Source organism: Ctenocephalides felis, unplaced genomic scaffold (assembly GCF_003426905.1).
Source record: "Ctenocephalides felis isolate EL2017-DRISC unplaced genomic scaffold, ASM342690v1 CF-g0.4_SCAFFOLD_03571, whole genome shotgun sequence".
Lineage (NCBI taxonomy): Eukaryota > Metazoa > Arthropoda > Insecta > Siphonaptera > Pulicidae > Ctenocephalides > Ctenocephalides felis.
This window is the reverse complement of record NW_020539725.1, coordinates 39,208,380-39,233,726: the sequence shown is the minus strand read 5'-3', so window position 1 is coordinate 39,233,726 and position 25,347 is coordinate 39,208,380. Positions and strand designations below refer to the sequence as shown.

The following is a 25,347-nucleotide window of genomic DNA, read 5'->3' as shown; positions in this document are numbered from 1 at the left end:
TATACGTTTCAAGCACAGTGGTGTGCAAAATAATTTAATCAAATCTTTTGTTAAACTATTATTTGTTAGCGTTCATTAAAATTTGAAAACTGCTATATGTGCCGTGTCACTATTATAAGGGAATTTATAGGTAGATACGAAACGTTTTGAAAATAATTTACGAATGGAATGGAAATAATATAGTGCGTCATTATTACCTAATTTTTTTATATTAATAGAATCATAAAATTTTGAGTGAAGGGATGATTGGGTACGGTTGTGCCAGGTTACAGTAGTTAGTACAGACAGTTCTCATAACAGCTAAACTATACTGATTTTGAGATAGGGTCAAAAGGAAGAAAGATGCAGTGTGGTTGTTCTAACAAGTTTCCATTATTACATTGAGTCAGCGCCCTATATTAACCTGATTTGTAGACCAAATTGCTTTTAAAGATCCAAAAATAATTTGTTCCATTTCTATTAATAATAATTTTTACTTGCATACATATAGAGGACTTTGAGTGTTATTTTGTTGTAAGTTGAATATTAGTAGTTCATTATCAGCAATTAAAATTATTCATGTGACATGTATATGTTGTGATAAAAAATATCTAACTCAACTAAGACAAAATACAAAAGAGGAAAAAAATAGAAAATAAAGGATTTCGTAAATATTTCTTGTTAACAAAATTATGTTTTATCATATATTGCAATATTATATTCATAAGCTTTGTTCTATTGATTTCAAATTTCTGACAATAAAAGTCGTTTTAAATCATTTTGGTGTTTATAGCTATTGTTTTTTAACATATTTTTATGCATTTTACAACCGTTTTCGTGTGTGGACGGTTGTGACACTCGCCTTAACCTTGTATGATTTGATTTTCTGACTCATACATCGAATTTACGGACAGTGTTTCAGTATTTTTTCGTAGACAAATGCTCAAAGTACTATTCAATTTCTTCCAGGTGACTGGTTAATTAAGACAATTGTTGCTGATCAGAAAAAAGTGGCACAACCGTACCCACTCTTCCCTGCGTTAGCATATTCACAAGCTATTTTCTTAAATGTACTATCATGAAATAAGTGGGAAATAAAGCTTCATGATACAAAATTTGTCATTGGTCTAAAAACATTTTATTGTAATGTTTACTGTCATCCTTTAATACAATTGCTAATATATGAAGTATTCAGGTTAATGCAGTTAACTTTATATTTTCTAGCATTCGAAATACATAGATTTCATTATATATTTTGATCAATTTTTTTCCTTGTTTAATTCAAATTGTAGTCGATGTGTGTAGTGATATATATGACAAATTACTTTTCACATTAAAACTTTTATTTCAAAATTTGTCATTAAAAATAACTTAATTACATCGTCCCTGAAAGCAATAACATGTTTCGAATACTAAAAGTTTAGCTATTTTTCTCACATTTCCTAGCACATCACGAGTGTTGATCCACTGCAGTAACTCCTCCGGTAGGGAAGTCTTTGATGATGTGTGTGAAAAGTGTCCAAACAGACGTTCGCACACTTAGGAAAATGTAAGCAATCGATACGCTTTCACCACGCAACCGCGGACCTTCCACTTCGAACGTTGCCGCTCGACGAGTACTACAACGCTGTAATTCGTACGCGAGCGGTGTTTACATGCTGCACTGCTGACTTCTACTTTATTTTTCTCATTGACTTCTATTACCATGTTTCATACAGAACGTTATCTGGAAGAAAAATTGACTATAATATTCTTAAAATGATCGTTTTTGAAGAAAATTTCCGAAACGGAATACTGTTGTTGGTATAGTCTTGATCATCTGCGAATGCGTCTGGCTATGCTTCTGTATTTGTATACCTGATTGATCATCATTTTAAGGTCGGTCTTTTATATATCTGACATATGTGTATGTCGATGTATTTTTAAAACTGATAAAGGCGTCATCAAAATTTTGTTTTACATTTATGAAACTTTTTTTAAAAATTTTTTATTATACATCATTGAACGCTTAATCAAGTAAATTTGATTTGACAACACAATACAGTTTTTTTTCATGATTACCACAAACAACATGTATAAAGTTTCTTTTTATGTATATGAAATTATTATATGTTGTTTCATTTTTAACAGCTTCCGTTATATTTATCTATCTATAGATGAGACTAGTTACGGTTATTTCAGAGTGCGGTAGTGACAGTCGTCATAACAGCTAAACTATACTGATTTTGAGATAGGGTTCAAAGGGATAAATATGTAGTATGATTCGTAGTATGAGAGCGGTAATATTGCTATATTGCAAAGTTCATTCCGAATAAAAGAAAAACATGTTAGAGCTAATTCTACTACTTCATAATGATTTGCAAAGTATAAATAAAATTATAATATACATACAATCAAATAAATTATGAACGAAGTTAATTTTATTCTGGACTTTGTTGTCTTATTCTTCAATAATTATTATTTAAAAACATTAATTTTCAAAACTGGGTACGGTTGAAGATTAAGTATTTTTGTTCAAACAATTTTCCATTATTGCTCTGAGTTACTGCTTTACAATCACATGACTTGTAGACCGCATTGCTTTTAAAGAATAAAAAAAAATGCTTACGTGTTCGAATTCTTTTAATCATAACTTTTAATTATATACTTGGATAGATAACTTTCTTTGCTCTCTTGTTGTAATTTGAACATTAGGAGTTATTTACCGATAATTAGTTTTTGCTTAGATAATTTATCTCAGATATGTCCACATAGATAAATTTTCATATCATTCAATTCACTTTTCTCCCAGTCAATAGTCAAAATTATGGCTCATGAAAAGAAAAATGGCACAACCGTACCCAGTCTCGCCTATTTATTGCATTTTTTTATTTTTGTAATTTATCTAATAATGATCACAAATCATTTAATTCGATGCAGCCACCCAAAAAAGCGCTATTTTTTTTAAAAACAAATATTGTCGCAATATTTCAATGTGAAAATAAATATTGTTCTACTGAATGTGAATAATAGCGTATTTGAACTTGAGAACGTTCATTAACTTATAATAAAATATTTCAAAAAAAATGTCATGGGATCAAATTTATTTTGCAAAATATACGCTTTAACGGTATAAAAGAAAACTGAAAAAATAAAAAAAAATGTTGAAGTGCATTATAGTTTAGCAAATAGTTTTTTTTTATTTAAATGATGTGTGATTAATAGCTTGTATAATTGATTAGTAACTGCATTCTGTATGACTTTTGTCATTTTTAACAAAAGAAAACTATTAACAAATACGCAGTACCGAACCATAAAAAATCTAGATGATTTTATAAAATCAAAGTTTATAAATTTTACTTGCTTGTATTTTTAAAATTAATATTATATAATAATATTTACTTAAATTAATATTATTAAATTAAATTTAATATTATTTATTTATGCATAAAATACGATTATCAGCCTTCGCTGAAAGTGATAAATTTTTGAAAGGGTCAAACCTTAAAATTTGTTGTCGAGTATTATCACTTATGCAATTCAATAAAACTTGCAACTTTTGATAAATAGTCGTGAGATTTTTAAGTAATTCATTTGCATAGCTGCTGAAATTAATGTAGCTGGGATAATACTGAGATATTAACGTTGATTTTTTGTCCTCTGTGTTCAATAAATTTTTTATTATCATTTTTGTTCTGTAGTATTTCCATCTGCAGCAATATCATATAATATGAATGAAGATTTGCATACGAATATGTTTTTTATTGTAATATTGTAATGAATAAAAATATTCATACATATTTTATTTTATCCCGTTTAAGTATTATTTGTACGAACTCAAATGCTAGTCAAGTTTTTATTTGATAATATTTTTATTATTTGTTTATAAATTCGGTGATTATTACTTAACGTAAATTATATTGAATAATAATTATTTGCCTATGTTTATTACTTATATATACATATAATTTATTCTTGAGTAAACACATAGTAAAATAGTATTTTTTAATACCATAAGACCAGTCTTTAATTACGAAAGAAATTAAACATGTACAAGTTCAAGAAGAATATAACAAAACTTTGAAGACAACTTTTTATTCGTATAATCTCTCATATAACAGAGAACAAGGAAAAAGTCGATACAATATCTAATTGATAAATGATAATAATTTTTCAATAACTATATTCCAGTATGATTTAAATAAATATTTTTTTCACCTAGTTTGCAAAAAATCACTTTAATTTTAAACACAGTTTAAATTAACTATAGTAGAAATTTTTTATGTATCTACTTCTTATTTCTATCCACCTTGTTGAGAAAATGTGTAGGTATGCTTGAAATAGACTAAATAAAATCTGCCCTTAATGACGTAAAACCAAAACTAATGAATGAACCCTTTTTTCCATATTTCACTGGTGTATTTTCAACATGATGCTAGGAAATATTTAAACGAGCTTCGCATACGTCATTCCGTGGTACAATAATTCATTTTCATATGTCAGGGTTTTTCGTATTATTTTTGTTGACAAAAAAAATCCATCAGTGTTTTTGTCAATGCCTATGGCGCAGATTGATTGATGGTGCTACTTCATTTTGCATGATTTGAAATCGATTCTTAAACCTATATCAGCAATTTTAATGGTAATATTTTTGAATATAATTAATATTGTAAATTTTTTGATTTTTCATAAATATTGAAGAATTGATTAATCAATAAAATTAAGGTCATGATAATTTAGGATAAATAATTTATTAAAACTTACTATATTTACTGTTCTTATGTCGGTGAAATATAATCTCAATAATCAGACGGTAGAAGTATGTGAAAAACATCGAAAAGTTTTTCGATGTTTTTCACAATAATTCTAATTTTTTTTACTGTAGATTAATTTCTTTTATTGTATACTGAGAATGATGTTTTTAACGGCATTTATAATTGAAAAAATATTTATTTTGTTTATAAATTATAGTTCAGAAATTTTTTCCATAGTTTGCCATATAGACACTTGTTGCATGTCAGTTGGTACTGACCATGAGAGAAACTAGGTTAATAATATATTTTTGTAAAGAACATTTTTAAACCATTAACAATGAGGATTTCTTTTGGTCCAGCAAAGATAGTTTGATAATATAGAAAAAACTTTAGATACTATTTTAATAATTTTAAGATTTTAAAATATTAGGCTGATTAAAACTCATAATTATTCATGATAAATTTAAGAATTTGTGAAATTTATATCCAACAAGAAATGTTTTTACCAACAACTTTTATATAATAGCTAATTTTAAATTTTTTTTAAAACACTCATTGTCGATTATACATATTTATATTTCAGTATGGCTTTTATTGAATGTTCCAAAATTTGTTCGTTAATGAAAAATAAAGTAACCTTAGCTCCATAAATATTAATATCGATATGATAAAACCTAATATTTTTGGGTTTGTAGTACAATGGTGTGGCTAATTTTAATTAATATTTATAAAATACATAATTAAAACAATTATCGATTTATTTTTATTTGAATTAACTAAAATATAATAAACATCAATACATGACAACTCAATATAAGGTGATTTTTAGTATGCTCCAGATTTAATAAAATCGATAAATTATTAGTCTTATACAGATCAAAAAATGTGAAAAAATATCATTATATTAAGTGATAGTTATGTATATTATTTCAAATAGACACTAAAATGTGACGTAACCATTATAGTGAAAACATTTATAGAATATCAAATATTAAGCTATAATCAGCCATATAAATCCCAGAAATGACAACCACCTATGTCATTATTAATTATTCATGTAAAATCTATATATTCAATGATAATAGTTGAGTTAGGTCACTATTCAAACATCTATTCAGTAAATAGCTTTTTATTAAAATCATCCACATTAAGAGGCCGATACTCTCGTAAAATAGGCCAATGTTACGTAGGGTTCATGTTACGTAGCGTTTCTCATATAAAATGGTACTAAATACTGGCAAAATGTCATATATATCGGCTGTGCGATAAGGTTGTTAGAAAAAAGGACACATAAAATGCAACTTAACTCATTTTTTACTAAGCCATATCACAAAGATGTAGTTATGATAAGATTTTGCGTTTGACATTTGTATGTTTTCTAGGTTAGATTTTCTATTTAAAACGCCGACTGTACAGCAACCACATGAGTTTGACAGTATTTAGTACCATTTTGTAAAAGAATCTCTACGAAACATTGATACAAATCTATATTATATGGCAGAATCGGCTCCTAATGTTTTTCTTGGCAAAGGAAAAGTTTCGGTCTCTAACAAATTTGAACTGCAGTAGTCATTTCAATTACAATTTTTTCAATTACATATTTTTCATATTATCATGATGTAAGTTTATCTTGCACTAAACTATTTTGGTAGCTACTAAATGCAAACCATTTGTATGGAATTTCAAACTAATACTTTTAAACAAAAAAAGGAATTACTTATGAAAGCTCAAGGGCTACCTACCAAGTATCATAGATTGAATATTAATATCGCTCAAAGTACTGTCAAAATTTGATATGCAATCTTTCTTAGGCATCCTTATTATATTTCAATATGGCTTTAAAGCAAATATAATAAGCGATTGAGCAAAATATTTTTTGATAGTCTTTTCAGTGATGTAGAACATTTTATTAAAACCTCTACTTTATAAAGCAATATATCGTCTATTATCTCTCAATATTTCATTATACTACCGCCGGTTTTATGGCTTAGTAATATGGTATCGATCTCGGCCATAAAAAGCCCTGTGAGATGTTTACCAAACATCTTGTGGAAGCTGGCAATAAATATCACTTACAAAAGCTTGTATGCAATTGGCTTGGCTGCATCGGTTCGCTTTTTGCTACTGAAAATCTAATGTTGACCCATAAACGTGATTTTGACTAATACGGGTAAAAGGACGAACATTTGGGTTCGTTCCAAGTATTCTATAGTTTGATATAATTCTGAGGATATACATTCTGTAAATTAGTTTATACTTCAGCTTTGTGGTTTGATAATGGTTTTCTTGTGTTCCTTCGTAAAATAATCGAATTGAGTAATCGAATAGAACCGTTATATTTTTGCTCAATCAATTCTCAATGTGGAATAATATTTTCATGTTAATGCTTTACGGATTTATTATTATTATCATGTATTTATTACTATCACCGAAATTAAACATTTAACAAAATTTAGCTTTTCTTCAAGAAAAACTGTTTTCTTTGGTTAGCTCATTGTTTTTGGACCACGTTTGTTCTAAAAACTATTGTGATAATAATTCTTCTCAACTAGTTGGCTATTTAGTAGGTATTGCAATGAACTTTTTTAATATTTTTTATTGCATGGAAACTCAGTGGTTGCTTTTTTCTAATATTGATGATGTATTTTAACTTCATAACTTATAAGATAATAATCTGGTAACAAGCAGTATTGCCTCCAAATACAGATAAATTATCCAAAATACAGATTTGAATTCGGTACATTGCGATTGCAAAATTGCTAATTTTGCATAACTTATATACATAATTATATAAAGTGAAATAATTTATCGTTTACCAATCATTGTATATCTAAATCAGTTTTTAGCAGTTATGCAAATCCGTAAATAAAGTGTTTGTGCCAGGATGTATTTCTTTGTCAGTTTGTACAAAAACTGATAATTATTAATGATCCTTACTTTAGCATTGCGCAGTATTCGCGACTGGTAATTAATTGATTGCTTTGCTGAAATGATTTCATCTTGAATTCAATTATTTGAAAAAATGTTAAAAATGTTAAAACAGCAAAAAACTGATTTTTTTTGTAATATCGGTTCAATACCTGTAATAAATAACAGAAAACCAAAAAAAAAACAACTTTAATAAGAACCTATTGAAAATATATTATATAATATAGTACCCACAGTAACCTAACAAAGTAATTCTAATACTATTATATATTCACATACACTTAAAAATACAAACTTATATTGTGTAAAAAAATCAACATTATTGTGATTGTGCTACGAATTTGATTACAAAAGGTCCCATGCAAACAATATATCATTAGGGTTCATTAGACAATTTAGTATTTAATATTCTTTTTGTTTTACTCTATTTTTATCAACTCAAAAATTTAAATTTACACTTTTGTTAACCTTGAAAAGTAGTCTCATAATTTAGTATTCAATCATTTTTTTGCCAACAAAATTAATTACTTCAAGTTTAGAACTTGAAAAACATTTTTATTTGAAAAATCATTTTTAATTAAGCTGTTGTATATTGTTCTTATATAAAAAATATCTCAACCAATAACATCTATAGGTTTAGTTATTCAAAATTTATTCAAAATAATTTGATTGCTTTAATAGTATTTATTGATGCAATAAATAGCATGATTGAATGATTTCTGTTCGATTTTCTCTAGAATTGTGATTATTAATGTGAAAGTTTTTTTTTAAAAAAAGTTCAAAAATAATTTATAGCTTTTTGATATATTACAATTAAGTTATATAAAAAAACTGAATTTAAATTTTCCAAATAATTTCAAAACACGATGGTTTTATATTTATAGGGTTGTCCATTTTTGTTTGTGAAATGATAATCAAAATATATGTGATTTCATTGTCAATGCTTTAAAATTCCAAAATACATGCTGAAACTTGAAGGAGTTAAATTGTTATTGTCATACTTTTATAATTACTAAAAGTATATATCAAGTATACGCAATTATTTTTAACTACATCATTTACATATAAGATGTTACGATAGAACAACAATAATAAAAAAAAAATTCTAAATTTTCAAATAGTTTGAGAGTGTCTTTTCAATTCAATTTCTCTTTCCATAATATCCAATTTGAATTTAAATGTGTTTAGATACTTCCACTATTTTTTTATTTCTTCCAAAACTTATTGATTTAAATTTTGCAATCAATGCCAAAATTTGTGGTCTATATTCAACTAATAATTTTCCAAACGAGAAGTTGCAGCAATTTTCTCGAGACGAAAAACCCAGCCCTGGATTGTAGAACCTGGGTTTATTTCACTAAATATCGTGTAATTAGCTCTCGTGTTGTTTCAGTATTTGTCTCTATACGCCCTAGTTTCTACTAAAAAATATTTTTCCGGTGTACCATCTCGATTATGTTTTTTTTCTATATTAAATATTTGGAGAAAGCAATTCAATTATTCATGACTGTATATTAAACGAGTGACATCATCTTTATGATTCATATTCCAAGAAGAGGAGTCGATGAAAGGCTGGATAGCGCCAGCATATTACTAACTACACTACATTGTCTAGTATCTTCGGAGGCTCCCGATAGTCTGGCGCCTGATATTCCAGTAACCCTGACAAAATATCAGGAAATATGTTTGTCCCATAAACGCTCAAGTCCAACGGTAATGCGTATAGATTTCTCTAGATTCACTCATTTGTTTGAAGTGCATGCCAACATATTATGTATCATTATGGATATCACTGGACATAGACCGGTGAATTATGAAAGTGAGTTCACTTCTTTCAGGTTTTGTCAATAAAAGTCTAATTTTTCACACAAACAATTTACTTTATCCTTTTTATAAATCTTCTGATTTGAAATAATAATATTTGTGCTTGATAATTTCGAATGGTATATATATATATATATATATATATATATAAATTTGATTATGATTGTATAAGGGGTTAATGTGGTGAATGTTGTTCCTCTTGCTGATTTCAATTAAAATGAATAGTATAGCATGAGTATTAGCGTACTATCTTCACAAAAATATTTCTAATTAAATCGTCAATTTTAACTCAAAACTAGTGGTGTATGGCATCGTGCCTCAAAGCAAATTGCTGGAACTTCCCGAAATATTCGAGGAATATTAAATGTTTTCTTAAACATTGTAACATTGTGAAAAAAACTATTTTGTTAAAACAAACAGAAAGTTCTTTAAATAATTCAAATCGAATGCTTAGTTCTCTCACAACCTGCCATTTTTTGCACGTTTGGCTCTGTATCTCCGAAATCGCTGGACCTGCCTCTGCCAAAAAATAATCACCATTTTTCCCCGTCATTACGAATTGAATATTTTGTGGATCATTCAAATCCGATGCTCCGATCTTTCAAAAACTCGATTTCTATTTTCTGCATTCTTTGCTCCGTATCTCCGAAAAGGCTGGACCTGCCTTTGCCAGAAACTAATCAGCACATCTCATAGAAATCGAAAACGTGGATTTTTTCTGAGGTATGCCAAAATGTTCAGTGAAGAAATGTAAAAATTTTCAATTTCGATTACAATAACTATGGGAAGTTAAACAAAATTCACTTTTTTTGATTATAATTTTATTTCTATATTCTTTGATATATCAGTTTTTATGATTTTCAAATATTTTATATGATTAAATAAATTTACAATTGTGTAATTGATTAAATTTATAAAAAAGAAAAAACATTTACGTTAATTCAAACATTTTCATTAATATATTTTTTTAAATATTTGTTAATTCTCTCAAACTTCTTTAGCGATTTTATATTTTTTATTTATTTGTAACATAATATAATGAACGATGTTTTTTTCTCTACATATTCTAATAGATTTATTTGTTAGAGTTCTAAATTTAGTTCAATGAATTGATTGGTGGTGTTATTTACCAACTATTTATTTGAATAATTTCTTTATGTGAATATGAAAAAATTCTTCTAATTATAAGACAATACATCAAATAAAAGGAAATATTGATAATTTAGTATATAATTTTCCAACTTTTTCGACATAAAATTTTATGTTATCATCATGATTTTCGAATTCTAAAACCGGTTTTCGAATTTTATATAAAAAATCCATTTTTGCTTCTTTTGTTTGTAGCTTCTAGGTCTTAAAACTCTACTTTTATAGTTAGAGTAGAGCAATTCCCTCCTTTAACAAGAAGTCACATTGATTTAAATTATTATATACATTGATATAATAATCTAAATTAATATATATATTAGACAAAAAATAACTCAGAACTTTCTGGGAACTATAACAGACTGATATGATTCCAAATTTTATCAAACCGATATTATTCCAAGAATCAAAACGCTTGCTTTCATCTTGTATATTTGACATTTTCCATTTATACAGTAAAAACCGAATTTTTCCACTCGAAAACCGGTTTTCGAATTTCATAATTTTCGTCAAAAAACCGGTTTTCAAAACCGATTTTTGAAAACCGACAAAATCTAATATGCACAAAGAACAAATATTAGCATCACCATTTATACACTAACTTGTCACTAAGTATAAAGAAATATTTTTCGTAAATTAATAAAATGCTGAAGAATAGTGTAACTAAAATACAAAACATTTTTATAAGAACTTATGTCTTCAAATAGTCCAGTAGTTGTTTAATTTATAAATGTTTGCTTTTATTTGATGTATCGCCTTAGAAAAACATGCATATATCTCGATAGCAAAATTAACTACTCTATATTAAATAATTAAATATTATGCTAATTTATAGGTATATTTAAATTAATTAATTATATTTCAAACCTTAAAACAAAAAGCACTAAACAAATATTCAATATATTCAACAAGTCATAAAAAACATATAAAAAACTATTTATATGCAATGTAATATTGGGGAAAATAATAGAATATATTTTTAATTATTTATAATGTTTAATTTTATATTTTTTGTTTCATAAATATGTTATATTTACTAACTATAAACGAACGTATCTATAGATATCTATAGATATCTATAGAAACATGTTTGCGCGGAACTTCCAAGTATGACTTTTTGGACGTTTTGATAATGTTGTGTGAAATTCATGTTATATAGTTTTAATTAATAAAGTGGTACATACATTCAGTGTACAAACTGAAACATACCTAGTTCACTAAATTTATTTGAGTTGATGTATATATGTATATATATATATATATATATATATATATATATATTTCAACATCCACAACGAAACTTTTTCGAATGAGTGCATGCGGGCAGATGTATAATAATGGCTAGAGCAAAATAGCATTGCCGTGTTCACTGTATTATTTAGTTCATTGTATCGTGAGTAACGAAGCTGCCCCCTAAAGTAGCTATCATCATTGATTAGAAAGAAAAAGCTATACGAGGGCAAAGAAAAACATGCGCACCAGATCATAATAGACTTTTTAAGCACGTTTTAAAGCGGTAAAACGCTTTTGAAATTACTTTTATCTACATTAATGGACGGGTATTATGGAATTTCTTTACCGAATAACACTTTAACTATTTATTATTTTATTACGATTATTATTGTCATTTACAAATTTACAACTGCCCAACCAAAAGTATCTAGCCAATTGCCTGTTGACAAAAGCAAACATGTTTGTAGTCATTGACTGATTTTGTGGACAGTGTCAGGGACATGATATTATTTTGTAGTCAGTGATATTAAAAAACTTTTCATAGTCATTTAAGCTTTTGAGTTGTCTCAAAACCTACCTATGGTAGGGTGTACGCAGCATATGTAGGTTTTAAGACAACTTTTAGGTGCCAATCTACAAGTATTCACAGACTTACAGCTGGGTATCTCGAATTCCGAGGTGAACTTACTATAATGACTGGACTATCAATAGTAGGAGAACTATACGGACAAAATGACATGGTGTTTTGTTTCTTAATGATATTTATTTGTTCAATGATATTATAATCAGTCTCTGTTTTGGTGTTTACTAATCATTGGTTCATTGACTACCAGTAAGGCAGCACTTTAATTAAGTAGGAACTATAACAACATATTTATTCAAGGAAAATGCTACATAAAACCTATTTTGTCCATATAGTACTGAGAAGATAATATAAATAGTAATGACATACTGAAGTGCTATTTAAAAAAAAACAGTTCACAAATAAATAATTTTGTCCTCTGTTGGACATGAACACCTGAACCACGAACCCAAAAGGTTCAAGTCATACATCACAACAAATTTCTTTCTGGCTCAAAATGGGAAAAAAGAGTTTTGCAACAAATGCAATTCTCGTCTTTTTATTGGTGGGTTTTTTGGTCTGTTTTCTGCAATTATTTCTTGTGTATTTTGAGTAGAAGTTAAATGACAATCATCTTTCACAGATGCTAATTTTTTTATTGGTCCTGTAATGCCAAATATACTATGACAGTTTATCTATTGTATGACCGAAATTGAACAAAATGAATAATTAATCAAAATTCTTCCAAATACCTGGCTATTACAATTAAATTACTCGAAATCACTAGTATTGGTATAAGTTAATTGATTTCAATTTAAATATTCACAAATATCAACATCTGACATGGCTTTCTTCATATTATACAGTCGCAAAAACGTTAATAAAACTAGTCAATTTTTAAATAAGGTATACCATTACTACTAAATAATATATACCATTTTATCTGTATTTACCCTAATTGTTGTTTAATGAAATGCAAATAATTTAGCAATGTATATATTGCCTATACAATTAATAAAATTATATATGAAGTAATCAAATAGTAATTAATTTTCTGTAGAGTTATTCTCACATCCAAAAATTATCTCATCATTTATCATACTTTATATGAACGCATGTCTGGGTGATTTGTCTACAATATATTTAAAATGTACTATTTCTATTATTATTTAAATTTCATATATTTATTTAAATATTAAATTTTGTGTCAAAATCTGTATATCCGTATGTAAAATTTACAATTGTCTTGCGATATTTGTTCCTAAGAAGACTTGGAAAATACAAATAAGTTTTAAAGTTTTCAAAATAATCAATGTAGGACTTTTTGGATTAAGGAACTAATTCATTTTTATTTTTGGTGTATTTGTTAAGTAATTTTTATCTTTTATAAGATATATTGCTATGGTTTTGGTATATATAGTTTTAAGACAAAAACAATCCGTTGTTTATTTGCCGAATATGCATACAAAATTTATGCACGTATACAAATGAAGCAAACAAAATAACTTTGAGCATAATAGTTTGATATAAGTCATCGAATCTTTGAATATTTATTCAAATTTATTTTGAGTGAGTTAGCTGCAAAAGTATGTTTCAATTGCAAACAAAAAATTCTGAAAATATTCAGATATAAAATATATTTAACTGATAAGGATAGATGCATTCCAAGTGGTGTATTCCATAGCTATTGGCGACCGACCCAATCCTGGCACATATACAGGATATAATGTTAGGTATATTCCAAGTGATATATTCTACTATCTTTGGGTTGGAAACCTTTAAGATATGATGTTAGATGTATTCCAACTGGTGCATTTCATTTATATTCGGCAAGAATCCAATAAGCTATTGGCGACAGACCCAATCGATGGTACATATATAGGATATAATGTTAGGGGGTTCCATTAATCACGTGAGAGTTTATGGGAAAGGGGGGTTTGACAAAATATCACAAAATATCAAGTGAGGGACGGAATGGTATGATAAAATATCACGTGCATTTATTCTGTAGCTGATGTTTTTAAAAAAATTCAAACATTTTCAAAAAAAATATATTTTAGATTTTTCACGTAACTAAAAATACACGTAATGTTTGGTGAGGGAGAGGGGGGGGGTAATTTTGATATCACTACGTATCACCAATGGGGAGGGTGGTACAAAAATCCTTAAAAACTCTCTCACGTGATTAATGGACGCCCCCTTAGATGTATTCCAAGTGGTGTATTCCATTATCTTTGGCTATAGTAAATACGTAGGAATGAAAAAGGAAAAGTGATTGGCGACGGACCTAATACTGGCACATATATAAGTTATGATATTAGGTGTATTCCAAGTGGTACATCTCACTAATATCGTATTACATAAGAATCTATAGTGATTCTATAGTAATTACATCTAATAAGCAATAGGCGACAGATCCAACACTGGCACATATATAAGATATGACGTTAGATGTATTCCAAATGGTGTATTCCACTAATATTGGCTGTAGTAATTAGTAATTATGCAAGAATCGAATGAGCTATTGGCGACAGACCCAATACTGGCACATGTATAAGATATAATGTTAGATGTATTCCAAATGGTGTATCCCACTAATATTGGCTGTGGTAATTAGTAATTATGCAAGAATCCAATGAGTTATTGGCGACATACCCAATACTGGCACATAGATAATATACAATGTGCTACCCATTTGGCTTTGAAAACATAATAGTAATGTAATAAGATATTATTAGAAACATACTTATGTGTACTTACGTGTCGTGCATAGCATGGTGCAGTGCACAAAGGCGTTATGGCAGTGCAATATTACGAGGTCACTAATCTTGCAGTGAGTGGAAGAGTCGCGTTCACGTGTGGGACAGTTTTACAGTAGAGTGGGTGTCATGTAAGGCCGAACGGCGGAAGGTGACACGCTGTTTGCTTTTATACTGAAATATATTACTTGCTAAGGCGTTTGTTATTGGCTGTTTTGTTCAAATATAAGTTATGAGGCTACAATGTGGATGCTACGGATTTTGCGATAGTTTACAACTTTGTCACAAACATCATGATTGTGATTGAACAAGTTATAAATTACTTCTTGCTATTCTTTTAAAAATTAGAGTATAAAATATTTTGTATAATGAAGAAAGATATATGTGTTTATATACGTGGATATATATATATATATATATTTAAATTGTCTTCTTTTTATCTATTACTCCAACTTCTACTCGTATTTGGTCTACGGCATTCAATTTTGGGGTTTTTCAGCATCCTTAAAACATGTTTTCAAACTTCAGAAGAGAGCGCTAAGAATCATGTTCTCTCTTAACTCGATGACAAGTTGTAGAAATATTTTTCAGAAGCATAATATTCTTACTGTTCCTAACCTATTCCTACTTATTACACTTCTCTTTATAAAAAAATAATCCTCAGTACTTTAATTTATCTTCCATGTTTAATTCCCACTATGTCACAAGAAATAGAACTATCAAAGGATCGACTTTTAAGCCTAATACTACTTTTAATTCAATTAATGGTTTTGGTATTCAACTGTTCAATTTATTACCTTTACAAATGCGTCAACTAAGCAATCATAAATTCCACAACGTTTTTATTAATTTACTAAAAGCCAACAGTTTTTATGACATTTCTGAATATATTAATTTTGACTTAAAAAAATACAGTGGTACCATCCCCTTCATATTATAAATATCTATTGTTACTAATTATATGTGATATCTTACAAATACAGCGATTTTTGGCTATAACTGAGTATTACTTAGCTGTGAAATAGTTTTCTTCGTCTGTGATACTGCTTTTTTTCAGAAAAGCTTCTAAACTTTTTAATAATTTCAGCAAATTAATGGATATATAGGACCTCAACTTTTGAAGATGCTCTAAACGAAGACGTAATATCAAGTTTGTTAAAATCAAGACATAAAATTGAATTAGTTTAGCACTCCTTTATTTGTATTTTATATTTGGTTGTTTTGTTATCTAATTGTAAAATTGTGAATTGTATATCTAATACATCTAATACATCTAATCTAATTAGCGATTTTTCTAAATCGCTTTTGAAAAAATGCTTAAATCCATCTTTACTTTAAAACGGCTTGATTTATATAAGCCCTTTGATGCTACAAGAAGTAGTTAATGAACAATGTCTCCAATGTGTACTAAAGCTGTGGCAAAACAACCTCATAAAACTCTAATAATTTTTGGCAATATATGTGTGTAATGACAAAAAATAAGGAAATACATGAGTACAATACTAGACAACAGAAAAATTTTCATCTAAAACAAACATGAACAAATAATACCCTGCGGAACACTATATGGAGTGTAAAGAAATTATTCTTTGAAAGAGCTTTGAAAGAAATTAAAATGACCAGTAAATAAAAGACCAATAAATTTGAAATTAAGTTAAAACAATATTACAAAGAAAATCTCGATACATACTATTCTGTTGTATAGATGTTTTGTATGATCTTTCATACCAGAAAATTCCGTCTGTCTGAGATGTATAAGATTAATAGATCCATTCGAATAAATTTAAAAAAAATGTGGTCATTATTGGCAATGGGGTAAATCACCATTATCATTTGCCAAGTTAGACAACACCTTTTCAACTTCATTAATTTTGTTAGTTGTTTAATTTAAGCATCAGTAATAATAGTTCATAATGAACAAATCCTTTTTAATCACCCAACAAATCCTTTTTAATCAACTCCAACTGGATGACCGAAGCGATATTCATCTTCAAGTGAAAGATCACTTGAACAAAATTCGGTAGACCAATTTTGATACTATGGATTGATGAAGCTTTGTCACCATAAACATCTCGTAACTTTTCGTGAATTTAAATTGTCTCTTAACTTTTGTAGAATTGAAAAAATCTGAAATTATAAACTATGACACAAAATTTCCTTTTGATTTTCCATCATTCGATGAATGCCAAATGAACACAAAAACTCTTTTTACTTATGGGCATCTAACCTACTTACTATCCAATAACAATGTATTTTGCATTTGGAGTACGTCAGAATACCTAAAAATTCAATTGAAACCACTTTAGCTGAAAAGCACTTTTATAAGTATTTATTAGTATACCGTGCTTACTTTTAACTTAACAGTTTCCTCCCTAATATAATAAAACAAATTCTATATCTATATAAGATAAACATTTAAAACCTTGTAATTTGTTATTTTGAAGTAGTATATAAATTAACCCTGAGCTTTTATTTATATTATATGATACAGATCATAAGAACTAAATGATTTTTGGTTGCTTATGGGTGGGGGTAAAAAAATCGAGTCAATGGATTTTTAATACAATATTATCTCTCAATCAGTATTGAGAGATAATAATTCATAAATCACCAACTATGAATTTTTTATATATGAATTAAAGATTTATCTTGCTGTATATATATCCTGATCGACCATAGCAGCAGATGATACTTGGCTCCTCACTGATTTTTCTTCCGAGCGAATAAATCTTTTGTTTTGTTATGTGGTTTTTTTTGGAAAAATTTTCTTTCCTCCTTTTTTATTAAATTGTAACCACACAATTGTATCACACCTTTTATATTTAAAACACTTGTTATTGGATTGATAGAACAGATATGAGGGATGATATACCTATTATATGGGTAGAAATCCGAACGAAATTGGATGTGTTATGTACACATTTATAATTATTGATTTATATATTTTGAATTAAATTAAAAATTCTTGCTGTGTAATTGTCCTCTTCCATAATCAATCCGTAAAAAATAGTATCAATTAAGAATAGTACACAATTGAAATCTGCATCTAAAATCTTTTCAATCATCCTTCCAGACTATTATTTTAATATTTAAATCAAATATAAAAGTAATCAAGTAAATCAAATCAAATAAATATCAAGAATAATAAAATAATGAAGATGTTGAAAATGATAATATGAAGTTTATTTTTCTATCCTTTAGGTTTATTATTTCTTTGAGAAATTAATTCTATTTGATTGTCCAGGTTGGCCGCTGCACAGGAGGCTGCCTTAGCCGGGGGCCAGGGCGCAGCCGGTGCGGGCGCAGCTGATAGAATGGGGGGACACCAGCATCACCAGGGGGGCGCGGCCGCGAGAGGGGGGCCCAGCTCCCTCTTCTTGCTGTCCGAGGAGAACCCTATACGAAGGTAAATGATCTATATCAATTTAAAGAATTTAGAAAAAACAGCTTTATAAAGCAAATTTACAATGTGGATGTAGGTATTTGCAGCAAGTTAAAAGCAGCGTTTCAATAATTAAATCTAGATTTGAATAAATCTATTAAAAATAGAGTACAAGATGATTTTTAATTAAAATTAACGTCTAATTTATGAACATTTGCATAAAACGAGTTGGCGAAAATTATGATCGTAATATTACTGTAAATTATAATACTAATTCTTTCTTTTTGCAAAGTTTGGGATATTGTTTTTTGCACTCCTCTATACTCTTTCTAGCCACATATTTTATTTTCCATCGCGAATAAAATATTTTGTATTAAATTTTCGTACAATTGCAAGGTAATATTTTAAATAATCTAAATAAGATAGTCGATAGATACAAAGTCTTTTAATAAAAAATATTGCTAATGTGCAAAGCTGTATTATTAACTGAGTATAATGAGTAGAATGAGTAGAATTTGGTTAATTTGCATTTTTTACTAGTTCGTATCCGATATTTAAGTTTTAATTGTTTGATAAATCAAACCTTTGCTTGAAGTTTCATTGAAGTTCTTACTGCCCATGTTAGGAAAGGTTCTTATTATTTACGATTAAGGATTAAAACGGTAGATTAGATATCAGAATTCACTGGATTGGGATTTAAAACTGAAAGGCAGTTCATACTTTAGACAAAGATTTCCATATAAGTAATATCAACCCAAATATATATAGAAATTTATAATAAGTAAGCATATTGCACAGTTACAATTACTCCTGCGATGTTTAAGCTTATAAATGTGTTATCCACGATGAATGCATCCTTTTAAAATACATAATACTGATATTTATTATATAAATAAATTTATAAATTCTAACCATTCCAATTAGGATTGAACTCATAATTATTTTTATTGAATATATAAACAATCAGAACCTTGAAGTTCTATGAGGTTATCCTCTAACTGTAAATGTGCTTTAGTTCAATTTCTTCAGTAAGAAATCTCGTGTTATTTGTACTGTTATCTTGTAAATTTTGGCCAAATCATTGACCATTGCTTCGTTAATACAAAAAGTAGATTAATGACACTTACACGCAGTTTTAAAATATATTAAGATTTATTGCTGCACAAGATAATGCTATGTTATTGGTTTAACAATAAGTGGGGGTGGTGCTTTACATTCGAAAATTTATGAGGCTCATATCATAGTCGAGCTTTATAATAAAGCTGATAAATAAATTTAATGAAAAGTATACTAAATATTTATACTAGAGATGGGTAACTCACTCCGGAGTTATCACTTCGATACAAGATTTGGGTCGAAAGGAGTGGTCTTTTTCTCGTCTCACAGCCCGTTTTAGGACTTTCCAGGTATATAATGTCACAAAATAATGCTATTTTATATTTTCATTTTGTATTTTCATGTTGAAATGCATAAAATAATAATTATAATGAAATAATAAAATAAGTATTATAAAGAAATTAACAAAAGTGTTTGAACTATTTGTAAACTATGTCCAAAGTCTTAAATGCTTAGATATGTTAACAACACACTAGAGAATACATATGTGTCAAGTATTATGTTTCAAAGTTGTCGGAGATGTGGAGTTGTTAAGTGGTTATAACTCCTCTCTGAAGCGGAGTCAAATTCTAACAAATCCGGCTTTGGATATAATAAAAGTCTATCTCTAATTTATACCCTGGAATTAAATATTAGTACTATAAGATCTAATATTTAAGATCTTGCTTTATATCTGAATAGTGAATAATATTTTTATACCAAATCTGTATTTTTTATAAAAATCATTTCAGTAATTAATTCGTAGTTTCTAGTAACCCCTTCGAGGTATTTTAATATACTCCTATTTCCAAATTATGTATATATATAAATTTCAAAACGTATTCCGAATTCCCGCATTGTCGAATACTTTGGCATTTCTGGCGTTCCGTCGCCTGCGCTCATACTACATATACTCGTTCTACTGGGAATGGCGATGCAAAAGCTCTTGGGGAGATTTTGAGCTTTCAACATCGCGCGCTTTATGGAACTAATCGCGCGATAAATTCGTGATCTGATTTGCAAATATGATGAGCCCGTATGAACTGTGATAGATGATAATTTTTGATTATTTTGTAATAATTTGCATTTTTAATATCAATTCGGTGTAAATGCTCAAGATTGTAGTTGTTTGTTTGTCATAGTTAGATTTGTAGTTGTTTGTCAAAATTGTTATAGATCAACAAGTGAACAATGTATTTTCACTTGGATTTATTCATCAGCAGAGTTGGAATAACTATTTATTTAACGAATATCTTGTAGAATAGCTTTTCTTGAAATAATATACTTTTATAGTTATTATTTTGTATTTTACACAAATTTGCCATGGTAAAGGCTCAAATGGTCTTTTTTACCCCACCCATATTTAGGCTTTTATAGGAAAAATATAAATTAAACTGTTGTATTTAACTCATCTTATAAAACATTTAAATAATGTAGATATAACTATTATGTTAATGTCTCGTGTACTATACAAGAGCTCCCAACCTAAAAAAACTGACGACAGAAAACACTTATTATGGATTTTCAATCATTGCTATTTATCTCGCGATAATGACATCGTAAGAATCAAGATGATGGTTGGTTATAAATGTTTTTTCCCCTACTTTCAAACATTCTTGTTAAAAAATCCTAACTTTACTTGGTTTTGAGATATCGGTGGACTTTTATACCCAGAGACCTTTTGGCCCCGATCTAGCCTCTAGCATGAATTAGGATCAGAGTTTACTGATCTTAACATATATTTAGATGTATACAGTTTCAATCTGGGATCAAAATTTAGATGTTGTTTTTAACGTCATAATTTAGTTCCTTAAGATTTATTTAAACTATTTGTTAATTAGTACCAATTCAAACTAAGTTCTTGGGATTTCTATACTTTTCTCTAATTATCAATTGCCTAGGGTAATATATAATTTCTATAGATTACTGAAAAAGATTCTAGATTCATATAAAAATCTATATTATAAATTCTTATATTTCTGCTAGATCTTTTATAGATTTTGTAGTTGTTGATTTATATAGATTATCGATTATCGATTATTACATTATTTTATGTATTAGAAATTATAGTTTTTTATAATTTAATTAAAATATGAAGTTATAATTGTGTTCAACTCATGATTTCTATTAAAATACCCTTGAAGAAATGATATTTCTCAAAGCATATTACGAGCATTTCTTTAATTCATACCTTATTCACTACAATATCGCTGTTTTATTCCAATATAACTAAAAAATTGTAGATTTTCAAGCAAAAGCCAACAGAAAACGATATTTTTGAATCATAGTCGCGATAATAGGTTAATCTTAAAAAAAAGTGAAACTAACAGATTTCAATCCCCCAAATCGGAAAGCTAAAAGCTTTCAATTCAACCAAAATTGGTGGGAATTAATATTACTATATGATTTTACAAACTAAAAAAAATGTAGATTTTGAATGGAAAAAGTAAATATAAATTTAAAACTGTAGCATGTCAATCTACCCTCTTGCTACCTTCTACTATATTCAAAGGCTAAATTTTCATGCGCATACAGAAAAGCTTTTACTATTTTGTTACAGTCAAGAGAAGACTCAGAATAAGCAACTCTAATTTGTATTCATTGACAGAAACTACTCATTAAAGAAGCAAATAAAGTAAATTTAAAAAAATGCAATATAATGTAAAAACATTACCATTAAATAAAAAAAAAATGTATCCACGGATTGATAATGTCTCCATGCTATACAAGCCTTGTATCAAGTTGTGTATTTTGTTGAAAAATTTATATTTTTTCTCTATATATATTTTAATTCTGACTTTGTTATTATTATTTCTAGGTATACGCGGTTCATAATCGAATGGCCGCCGTTCGAGTACGCGGTGCTAATGACAATCATCGCCAACTGCTTCGTACTCGCGCTGGAGGAGCATCTGCCGTACTCGGACAAGACAGTACTCGCACAGAAACTGGTAAATTTCTAACACCACTCTTACTAATACATTATTTATTTATACAATAATTGCAAAAAGTACGATCGATTATCCCAAAAGTTTTTTGAAACTATTAAATTTCAAATTTTGAAAAAAATCAAAGCGTTTTTTATGAATGATATAATTAATAAAGGGTGGTAAAGCTTTTTGTGTGAATGATATAATTAATAAAGAGTGGTACTGCCCTAGGGCAGGATCGATATCATTAATAATTAATAAAATGAATAAAGCGAGTATAAATCCGTTGTATATGTTAACTATTTTATTTTGTAGAGCTTTGAACAAAGAATCCAAAAAGTAATAACAAACAAAAAAGTTTAAAAAAACGTTTCTTTTTTATTTACTGTCCACGTTTGGGAACTAGGTACGTTTCATCTTCAGGACATCTGTCAAGGAACATGATCTTGATAAGATTTAAGCAAACAATATGTTTAATAAAAGCAGAAGATGGTGGATTTATTTTATAAAATGAATAAAATTTTGGAAAAAATGTACAGAAGTATGACAATTTAAACTAAATGATAATGATAGTAGTTAATTATTTTGATATAAACACAACGTGCTTCAAATGAATATATAAATGGTTTTAATTTGCTGAGCTAAAATCTTCCTTTTAATTTTCAAAAAATATTGATTTCATTTTAAATCACTTTATCCTACGGTTTGGGGATATGGGATTTTCTCTTCTTCAGGAACTATTGATAATTAACAAACAAAAATAAATATATTTTATTTATTATATATTTATACATTTTTTAATCAACTCAAAATGAATTTATTTTCTGCCTTTGTGAATAAATTTATTATACCTTCACAAAAAATTATTTTTGAAAATATAACAAGAAAAACACATGCTTAAATAACACAATGTTCCATTATTTTTTGTCATTTTAAAAACATATATTTCAATAAATATAAATATGTATATAACTTTGTTAGAATATTTACCCGTAGTTTACCCATTATTGTATCTGATTTTGTAAACGTAAAATAATAAGTTCTAAATGAATATAAAAATTATGTCATAATTGTGACAAAAAAGGAGAAAAGGAAGATCACAATTCTCAAACTTTTTTAGTTTTGTATATTATCTACACGAAATTACTTTAATGGATCTGCTACCCTTTATTTTTTATTATTCAAACTATAAATCACACAGTGTTACTTGATGTTGATAGCCAGCTGTAGCAATAACTCTAATTAAAAAACATGGAATTTCAAAGCGTTACTTAATATAAGTCGTTAATTAAAAATTTCTGTACAAAACAAATTTAAAGCTTTGAATTTTATTTACTCATAAGCACGTGATTCACATAACCTATATTAATTGTATCAATTTTATTTTTAATCTTGGGAAAAGAATTTGATATGAATATTTATTTAATACAATTTTAATAGTCATATTCTTATAAATGTTATTAAATTAGCAGTTCGCTATATGAATATATATTTTTATATGAAATGAAGCTAATCTTTGTATGCAATGGTTCTTGAACTGTGTAACAAAATTTTTACTAGATTGCATTGTATTTCCATTTTCAAACATAAACTCAAATAACTTCGGAACAACTGTCGTTTTTTATCATACTTGCTTTTACAATTTGTTTCATAACGTAATATTTTAATATCAACAAAAATTATTATAGGTAAATTAATTCAATTTTGCTACAAAATTATGAATGACATTGGATAAATTTTATAAGTACCAATTATTATAAAATCTAAATCTTAAGTGTTAAACGGAATAAAAAGTCTTAGTGATTTTTATGGTATATGGTAGTATATTGTTTTAAAAATATATTTCCATGTATAACATTGTTAAGAAATGTATATAATGGTGCTGAACATAGTAACTTATTTAAAAATATCTAATTATTATTTTAATTTAATTTAATAAAAATAATTCAATTTAATAAATAATTATAATCTGTAATAATCCAATGTCAGATATATAAGAATTGGTTATCACTTTCATTAAAAAATGTGGTGACAAAAATGTATTTATTATATTATATTTTTGATAATAATGAAGATTAAAATACTGCACAGGACTTGCATAATATTTTTACAAAGAAAAGTTCGACTAGTCATATAATTATCAATATTTTAATGGATGAGCATGTTGGAGCATGATAAATAGATGAATTATATTATATTTCTTATAATCAAATAATATTTTATTTAAACATTCTTTTATTATACTTGATATTGATTAACATAATTTATAAAGTAAGCTTAGATATCTTTTTTGCCTTTAATTTCTAAAAAAATGACCTTAATTTACTTGGTATAACGTTAGTGTCAATTGGAATTGTAATATTGAGAAATCATAATATTTGATATTTTAAACTATTTAAAGTAACTGAAATTTTGAAAAACCATTTGTATCGGAAAACTATAAAAATGTCATAATTAAATATCTATTGCTATTAATATTTTTTCTTATTTTCAGGAAAAGACAGAAGTATACTTTTTAGGAATTTTCTTCGTAGAAGCATCTTTGAAAATATTAGCGTTAGGTTTTGTTTTACACAAGGGTTCATATCTTAGAAACATTTGGAACATTATGGATTTCTTCGTTGTAGTAACAGGGTAAGTTTACTTTTGCATTATTCTGTAGCAATTCTATTTTTAATCATCATATGAAAATGAAATATTCATAGCAAAATGTTGTAAAGTGAGGGTGAATGTTGAATGAATTGTTAAACTTATGCTTCTTTTTGAAACAGAAATA

General features: G+C 27.5%; 1 protein-coding gene across 1 annotated transcript in view; it reads left to right on the top strand.

The window, feature by feature from the left end:
- LOC113386902 (voltage-dependent calcium channel type A subunit alpha-1) overlaps nucleotides 1–25,347 on the top strand; it is a 155,835-nt gene that overhangs the window by 77,263 nt on the left and 53,225 nt on the right. The window contains 3 exon segments of the mRNA XM_026624658.1: nucleotides 18,409–18,570; nucleotides 22,460–22,592; nucleotides 25,066–25,205. Of these exon segments, the coding sequence (XP_026480443.1) occupies nucleotides 18,409–18,570; nucleotides 22,460–22,592; nucleotides 25,066–25,205 (435 nt within the window).